Below are 8,970 nucleotides of genomic sequence, written 5' to 3'. Positions count from 1 at the left end.
CCCTTCCCCCCCCCCCCCTAAATTACCCTAACCTACCCACAACCCACCTTAACCCAACCGACACTTCTTTCTTCTTTCTTATTCTCTCTTCTTCTTTCTTCTTCTCTCTTCTTCTCTCTACTCCCTCATACTCTCTCTTCTCTCCTCCATTTTTCTTCTTCTTCTTCTCCAATTTCTTCTTCTTCTTCAACTCAAAAACCCACTCTCTCTTCTCTTTTCTTCTCCCCATAACCCAAAACCCCCATTAATCCTTCTTCTTACCCCCTTCTCCATCTAAACCCTAACCACCCACAACCCCCCCCCCCCCAAAAAAAAAATGCCCACCCCCCTATCCAGCAGCCACCCCCCAATTTTTTTCCTTTTCTTTTCTTTTCCAAGACTCCGCGGTAATTCTCAAGTAAGTTGTTCTACTTTTTCTTATGTTGTATGTATTTTACATTATGTAGTGATTATTGTAGATAATTCTTGATTTTGGTTGCAATGGGGTTTTAGACCCCAAGTTGGTATGTAGTTGGTGTTTGGGGTTGTTTTGTATAAGTGTGGGGTGTAATTCTAGTTGACAATTTGTGTGTGGGGTGGGTGGTGGTAGCATTTAACTGTATGTATTGATGGTAGCTTGTGGTGGGGTTTTATAGGGCGAAATTGTATTATTGTTGAGTGGTGTGGGGATAATAGTGGATGTTGTCCACCTTGGGTAATTGTTTGGTGCCTGCGGGTGGAGAAGTCTGAGTATCCATCCGACTGGCACATGTTTGGCTGGCCCTGATTGTTATGATGAACTGATTGCAGGTACAATGGCCAGAAAGAAGCGACGAAATTCGAAAAGTACTTCCGATGTGCCCACTTATGATGCCACCCGGTTCACATCCGAGGAGGCCCAGGACAGGTTTTATGCGAAAGCCACTAAGAACTTTGTCCCAGAGATTGGTATTGACAGGGACGCCCTCTGAGTTGAAAAGCTGGATATGTACGAAGAAATCCGCCGGAGGGGAATGGAGTAATTATTCGATGAACCTGACACGGCAAACCCAATGATAGTCCTGGAGTTCTACGCGAACTGCCCGGAACATATGTGCCGTTCGGTGGTTGTGCGGGGCAAAGTAGTAGATGCCTCAGTCGAGAAAATTCGCCAGGTCCTGCAGTTGCCCCCATTCACTGGTGACAATGATTACTACCACAATTCTCCAGGGGTAGACTGGGGCACTCTAACTGACTCCTTATGCTCAGGGGGAAGGCCAATTTGGATTCAGGAGAACATGATCCTGCATTCCAAGTCACTCACCTGGGAAGCTAAGTGTTGGTTCACTATGATTTGCAGCAGATTGTTGCCCACGAGCAACACAACAGATGTGAACAGCTTGCGGGCTTTGTTGGTTTGGTGCTTTGTGACCAGGAAGGACGTCGATATCGCTAAGATCATTGGAGATAAAATGATGCTCCGGTCGCCTCTGATGACCAAGGGGTTTTACTTCCCCTCACTGGTGACGAGGTTATGTCAGTTGGTTGATGTCTCAGTCCTACGGATGGCACTTTACCCCCACGAACAGCTTTCAGAGCGTCCAAGATCAAAGTGGACAGAGATGCACCTACAGACATTGACCTGGATGATGATGATGCCCCGGCACCCATGGCACCGCCCAGGAGGTCATATGATGTAGCTGGATCCTCACGGCAACCCCGAACTGGGGCGGAGTTCTCTAGATCATATTCCAGCCGACCCTTGTTTCCTTCTGTGGAGGAAGACGTGGCAGAACTTCGATCCTCGGTAGATAGCCTGCATGTTCGTTTGGATGCCATGTCTAGACGGCAGGCCAGGTCCGAGAACCGGGTGATGGCTTGGTTTCGTGCTTTAGGGAGGGCCTGTCACGTGGATCCCAGCACCGTCTCTGACTCCGAATGATGACAGGGAAGTTCTCTTACCCTTCTATGCTTTCATTGTTTTATGACATGAGGACATGCCATACTCTTTGTGTGTGGGGTGGGAGACTTGGGTATCTGTATATATGATTTGTGTATATATGTGTTGTTGTATATGTAGCTTAGATGTCACCGACTTGGCCCAACGACGGACACTTGTCGACGGGTTTCTTGAGGGTTAAGGTCGGAAAAAAAAACATAGAAAAGTTAGGAGACTCTTCCTGATGACGGACCACCTAAACAGTATTCTTGAGGGAAGGAGTATAATAAAAAAAAACCAAAAAGATTAATGTTTTATTTTCTTTTTAGGTAGTGCAGTAATTTTTCCTTGGTTTTTCTTTTGACCACGGTTCTTTTCCAAGGGTTTTGATTGAACCGGGTTAGGTAGATTTTTCTTTAATAGATTTTAGGACCCTTAGGACTCTTTTGGGCTAAGAAGGGTTGGGCAAGAATGCATCCCGTGGTGTACATACCTGCAAATACTTAAAACAAACTTGAGGGTGCGACGTCTGGGCTCATGTGTAGACTCTTAATCTTATGCCTTAATTTTGCACACCCGGTCTTGCTTGAACACTCATATGAATGTGTTGACAAACTAATTTGGATTGAGTTATATGCCAAGTGTGTGTGAGGTTATACACGTATTCTATGCTTGCATGCGATACCTAGAACTTGCCCCGTGTGCTTGCAAAGGGAAATAGTAGTTGTTTGGTCTTAGAGATGATTTAGGCATTTCTTTGTGTAGCCCATATAATCATTAATCCACCTGTACATATTACCATAGTTAACCCCTTTGAGCTTGTAATCCTTTTTCTTTGGCAACCACATTACAAGCCTTACCCATTTGTTTGAATTAACCATCTATTTGAACCTTTTCACCTCTCATGAGCACTTGAAATGTTATGAACCTTGTAAAAGTTAAAGTGTAGGGTGGTCGATTTGGCTTTTGAGTGGAACTAATTGAATAAGGAGAAATGTGCACTGTTTTGAAAAAGGAAGAGCCACTTGAATTGAAAAAAAAATATAGTGGGATTGTTGTGGGAAAAAAATCCTTGATAAGTGGTGGCTCTTGACGTAAGTGTGCTTAAAGAAGAATGGGGTAATTTACATTGATGTGAAGGTGGAATTTTGGTTTGACATAAGTATGGGGTTTAAATGTTAAAATGTATGTATTAAAGTGCTTAGGGAGGTGTAGTCACTCTTATATCTAATTATATCCTACCCATCCCGTAGCCTACATTACAACCAAATGAAGACCTATTGATCTTAGATTGAGCAACTCAATTAGTAGAGTATTACACTAAGGGCAAGCTTATGGTGTATCTGTGTGGCATATGAATGTTCTTTGCTGAGAGTGAGTGAATTCTTTCTATTTACAGTTCCTTGTTGCTTGATTTCATGTGTGTGGAACTTCTCTCAAAATTGTGATGTGAGGGCATTTAACTCAAGAAGAAAAAGCAAGTCTTCACTTCTGTTAGAGTACATAGAGTAAGCATGGGTGTGGCATGGCACTAGAGTCTTCATCTGAGGTGTGGCTGTTGCACTGCTTAGGTTGTTCTTTCATAATAGCAGGTGTGACATAAAAAGGGTAATGCATCAAAACGATTAGGCCTAAAAGTGTGGTTTAACTTGCTCGAGGACGAGCAAAGATTTAAGTGTGGGGTGTTGGTAATAGGTGAATTAGACTATAATTAGACCCTAAAGAACCACATTTTTGTATAGCTTTGTTGTAAAAAGTGATAACCAAATGCTCTGATTAGTGCTTTTTAATGCTTTGCGGGTTATATCCAACGAAAGAAGTCGATGGAGCAAGTTTGGGATCAATTACGGAGAAAAGGAGGTCAATCGAACAATGCCCAAGAAATGCACCAAGTGAAAAGTCAAAGAAGTGCAGAAATTGGCCTGCCGCGGTCAGACCGTAACCGCGGCAGGACCGCGGCAGAGTAGAGTCACAGATTCAGAGAGCCCATTTGGCCGCGGTCCTGGCGTAACCGCGGTGGGACCGCGGCAGAACGCGAAATAGCCAGGGATAAAAGTGTCAAGTCGGGAAAACTTGGTGTAAAACCCTTATAAAAAGTAGGATTTCGGCCACATTAGGTCAGATTTGATTTTGGAGAGTACTTTGGCAAGAAACACAAGTGTGAGAGATCACCCAAAACATTATTATTCTTATTCTCTTTTATTTTTCTTGCAATCTTTGATTATGAATCTTCTAGTAGTTTATTCCTCCATTGTTATGAGTAGCTAAATACCTTAATTTAAGGTTTTGGTGGAACCCGTTGGGGATGACTTGGTTGTTTTATTAATATAGTTGGATTTGATTGTTAATCTCTATTTGTTCATCTATGTTTTGATTGTGGTTAGTTGAAAGGGCCCTCAATTATCCGTTCCTATTTAGTATGTATCTACTTGAGAAAGAGTGCATATTTAGGTGATTGTATGAACAACATCACTCCCGGAGTATAGACGAGAGTCATAACCGAGGGTTTAGAGGTTGGATTAGAGATAACGATACCTCGGGTGCAATCTAAGTGAACCATATTGTGAATCTAGCTAGCGTAGCTTGAGAGAGTGCGTCTAGTAAATTATCATAATTGCTTGAGAAAGATTTATGATAGCTGGAGCTTTCATGTTTGATTGAGACAACTAAATCATAGTTATAAGACATATACAACCAAGGAAATTACCAACGGGGGAAACCATTGCCTTAGACCTTATTCCAATTGTTTACACCTCAAGTTTAGTTAATTTTCAGTTGTTAATTACTTTCAGTCTGTAGTTGTTAAAAAAATCAACCATTGTGAATCAAAAAGTTTGGGGGAAACAGATTGTGTGAATTTAGTAAATCGGACAATAGTAATTGATAGGTTAATTCTCTGTGGTTCGACTCTGGGCATAAATACTCAGATTATATTTGCAACGCCCGCATAGTCTTTTGCGAGACTCAGTTGAGCGTGATCACTGCTCTTATGTTATATACAAATTGAACTCTATGCTTGTGCTTTAAACTTTTTGTGTTTCTAGGGTGGCCATATCATGTTTGAGTACTAGAAACATTACTTGCTTTTCAGGATGCCATAGCTCAATTCGTAACACATTTGAATGATGGGTATGTCAGTCCTTAGTAAGATTAGGAAAAGTAAGAGTTTGTTGAACCACGATCATTTACAGTAACAACAAAAGGTTGACAATTGAGGTTACTCTAGTATAGCTAATCCCTACTAGATTAGGATTAAGGCATAGTTATTGTTGTTGAAAGTGGCTCTCATATCACCTTCAAAAGATTGGCTGAGAAGATAATACTCCTAACTTTTTGTGTATCGATGTTTTTTTTTTTGATTTGCACCGGGTGTCCGAGTCTCTTCGAGCCCCGACTAATCCCGGGGGTGCACCGGCCCTCGGCAAGAAGTTTTCCGCAAGTGCACCACGGTTAGTTCAGGTTTTACCCAGTCCGATGGCCCTCAGAAATTGTTTTCTTGAAAGGGAGCAAACCCCAAGGCTCAAGTCAATTGCCACCAGGCCAACCCCTGAGGGTTTGTATCGATGTTCTTATCACCCTCTTTTCTAAAAGTAGGATCCTAATATTTCTGTGCGTCGATATCCTTGCCACCCTCTTTTCTAAAAGTAGGCTCCTAATATTTTTGTGCATCGATATCCTTGCAACCCTCTTTATAAAGAGTAACTAAATTTGAGGGGTTCATTTATAAACTCAACTCACACTAGCTGGACAAAGAAAAACAATGAGGTAAGTGTAACTTTTGAACTAAGTAAAGGAACAATTGAGTGAAAGAACTGGAGGAAGCAATAATTATAATTAGCTCTTGTTTTTCCCATATCCTTATACACATCCGTCATTTCTGCTTTCCTAAGTTTGTACAGGTCCACATTGAGTCCTCTGCTTTACAATTCCATAAGAACTATTTCATTGCTCCTCCATTTTGCAGGAACTCACTCATCTCTGTATCATATATGAATGTAAAAGATATGCAGATGCATACATGAATGTTGTTAACAAGAGAATTTCATAGGTTGAAGTCCGGACTGTCATCTTGGAAAAGTTTAGGCTTTGATGAATATGCAGAGCAAAAATCAAATTCCCTACACAAGAAGTGTTTCAGAGATGAAGATTGTGCTCCTCTTCTGTAGGAAGATTTACCTTGCGTTTGGGAAACTTATCTCTTCAATGATACTTTGAGCTGGGGCCTTTTTGAGTAAGTCCTTCTCCTAGACGAGCTAAAGTAGTAAGCCAGGAACCAAATTACTGGTGCTTCGGAGAAATCAAATTTCGGGTGCTGATTTTCTTGATACTTCTAACTTTTTAGGTTACTCAAGCATGAATTGTAAAACTTATTCTAGATGTTCTCGGTTTGTATGTGGGTGTTTGACTTCATCTTTACTGATCATTGTCGTTTTCTATGCACTTTTCAACTTCAAGTTCATCAAGTTCAAGCCCAGGAATATGATTTCTTCTCCTCCTCCTCCTCCTTTTTTTTTTTTTTTTGAAAAGGTAACAGATTCCAATATATCTTCTTCTTTTTCTTTCACTGTTTCAGTCTCAAAATAACTGCGAAATGCTGGTAAATTTTTTCTTCTTCTTCTTTCACTGTTTCAGCCTTAAATTGCAGTGAAATGCTGTGCCATTTTTTCGTTTCAGTTACTGGCATTTTTTTTCATATACTTACTGCAATTTTTTCATTTCATTTATTCTTAATTCTTAGTGCCACTTTTATGTGTTATTCAGTTGTTCTTTTAATGGCACCAAAAGAAGATAAGAAAGAACCGGCTTGGGCTTATTCTGTAAGAGTTAGCGAGATATAATAATGATAGTGTAATGCAAGAATTTGACAATCTTGTAGAAGAATAGGATGCTCATTTTGTGCTTTAATTGATGTTACTCTTTAGTTTTTACATTGAAGCATTGAATATTTGCTTACAGTTACATGTGTTGTCTATGCAGTATTTATTTTAATACTATTTTTTTAAAATTCCGCTTCACTTCAAAAAAGTGAGCGCTTCGCTTCTCGCATTAAGCGAAAAGGGGCTTGTCACTTTTCCGCGCTTCACACACTCTTCACAACATTGAGTCCGCGTACCAAACGACCTCTCAAGTTACACTATGAGTAGGAGAACTGTAAAGCTTTAAATTTTACGCATGGTAGAGATGAATATCTATTCTCAAAACACCTATAATTTCTTTCTCTCCAAATTGTCCAAAATATTTACTAATCACTTCCTAAAATCCTAGAAAATTACCTCAGGCCAAGGACTTATTGGGCTGCATATAATTTATTTAGTATCATTCTCTCCCCCCCCTCCCCCCTTCCTCAATACCCTCCCACCCCTCCATCCTCTACAGCCTGCTACTCCTCATGTCAACCTCCATTTCTGATATCTTTTTTTTCCTGATAGAGGTTTTGATACTCTAATTTCTTGACTGTTAATACTTAAATAAAAACCTATAGTAGAAAGCAATTGAACTGTGTACCCTCCATTGACCAAGACAACTCCATAGTGCAGCAAATTCCTTTGGTCCTGTTCAGCAGTACATGGCAAAGCTCAATTAAATAAGATATAGCGAAAACAATATTTGGAGCAACAAAAGTAGACAGCAATGTCATATAGCTAACACCCACAATTTTATTTAGAAGCAAAGCAAAATACAAGCCATATATTCTACTCATTAGTTCTTATCAGAACAATAAAATCACCATTGTCAATTTGAACTACATTGATAGAAAGGAAAAGTTATATACAAAGTGATTAGACTAATAGCAAAAAGCGAAGACCCAAATTCGAAAAAAAATGAGTAAAAATTGAACTAACTCTTGCCAAGCCGTTTGGACAACTTTTTGAGAAACTTTTTGTATATTTTCAAAAAGAAATATGTTTGTGCAGCTGTAGTTTTTTAAAGATTTCTGACTGCTTAGTGGGTAGAAAAAGAGCTTTTCTCTGAAAGAAAGTCCTCCAACCATTTCTTCAGCTATTGATTGTGACACTATTTCCCTATGCATAGAAGCTTTTACAGCCGCACTAATGTTATGGCATATGTAACACCACACGTTCCAAAAGTCTTATAATCATACCACCCATATTATGACATGTTTAAGAACACAAGTTTTAAAAGTCCTCATTTTGTTTTAGTGCTGAATCAAATTACGCTGCACAAATTGGAAAGGAGGGGTAATCCAAATGCATATTTGGAGAAATTATGCAAAAAAACATAGCTAAATATATTTGGATAAAGAACCCCACAACAAAAAGCATGGCAAAAAGGTAAATAAAATTTAAAAAAAGATGACCAAATAAAAAACCAAGTAGAAAAAAAAACTTACCAATGCGTGGGAACTGGTCAGAGGCATTTTTGAAGAGAAAAATGAGCAAACGAATAGTCCTAAGACTAAATCTTTGGTAACCCGAAGAAAGAGCCTCTTGTAACTCCTTCTCTTCAACAAAGCCACTTTGATCCCTGTCCACCATCTGGAAGCTCTGAATAACTTGTGGGTCAGTCCCTGGTGGAAAAAAACAGCATAATTTGAAGTTGCAGTGGGCTGCGCCTGCTGGTAATGATTATATCCATAAGAAGAAGAAGTTGGAGGCCCATATCCATAACCACTACTCTGTGGATGTGGCTGTTGAGACAGAGGGTAATTTGGGTAATTTCCCGAAGAAGAAGAAGGAGGAGGATGATAGGGATGGGCTACTGGGGGCTCGTTTGGGTCGGAGAGAGGTGGTGCTGAAGGAGAATAAGTTGCTCTGTTGCCGTAGGATGACATTGTTGTGTTGATTGAGAAATGGATTTTTGACTGGTAACGTCAGAATAATGGTGGTTTAAATTGAAAACCAAGGGTTTTTATTGTTGTAGTTGTGGATTTGAAGATAAGCGTGTGCCGTGTGCGTATGTCGCTGTGTTGACAACTTGACATGGTCAGTCAACGTTTGGGTTTAATTAGGACACAAATTACATGCCTTAGCCAAGCCCACTTCCATTTCACTTTTGATTTCCAGCACTTTATATACCATAATAATAACCATATATCCGGTGTAATTTCACAA

General features: G+C 39.9%; 1 protein-coding gene across 1 annotated transcript; it reads right to left on the bottom strand.

Annotated features, from left to right (window-relative positions):
* Positions 1–6,770: 6,770 nt before the first annotated feature.
* Positions 6,771–8,764, bottom strand: LOC109216478. Its single transcript, XM_019380638.1, has 2 exons — positions 8,250–8,764; positions 6,771–7,449 (listed from the first exon to the last, which is right to left on the bottom strand). The coding sequence occupies exons 1-2, from the start codon at positions 8,688–8,690 to the stop codon at positions 7,285–7,287; spliced, it is 606 nt and encodes a 201-aa protein (XP_019236183.1). The 5' UTR covers positions 8,691–8,764; the 3' UTR covers positions 6,771–7,284.
* Between the last annotated feature and the right edge of the window lie 206 nt (positions 8,765–8,970).

Source organism: Nicotiana attenuata, unplaced genomic scaffold (assembly GCF_001879085.1).
Source record: "Nicotiana attenuata strain UT unplaced genomic scaffold, NIATTr2, whole genome shotgun sequence".
NCBI classification, from domain to species: Eukaryota; Viridiplantae; Streptophyta; class Magnoliopsida; order Solanales; family Solanaceae; genus Nicotiana; species Nicotiana attenuata.
Note: the sequence above shows the minus strand (reverse complement) of the source record. Positions and strands in the feature narration are given on the sequence as shown.

Excerpts from the sequence above, each read along its gene's own strand:
- LOC109216478 (XM_019380638.1), bottom strand. The coding sequence starts at position 8,690 with ATGTCATCCTACGGCAACAGAGCAACTTATTCTCCTTCAGCACCACCT. Across the intron at positions 7,450-8,249 it reads TGACCAGTTCCCACGCATTG|GACCAAAGGAATTTGCTGCA; the intron begins GTAAGTTTTTTT and ends ACTGCTGAACAG.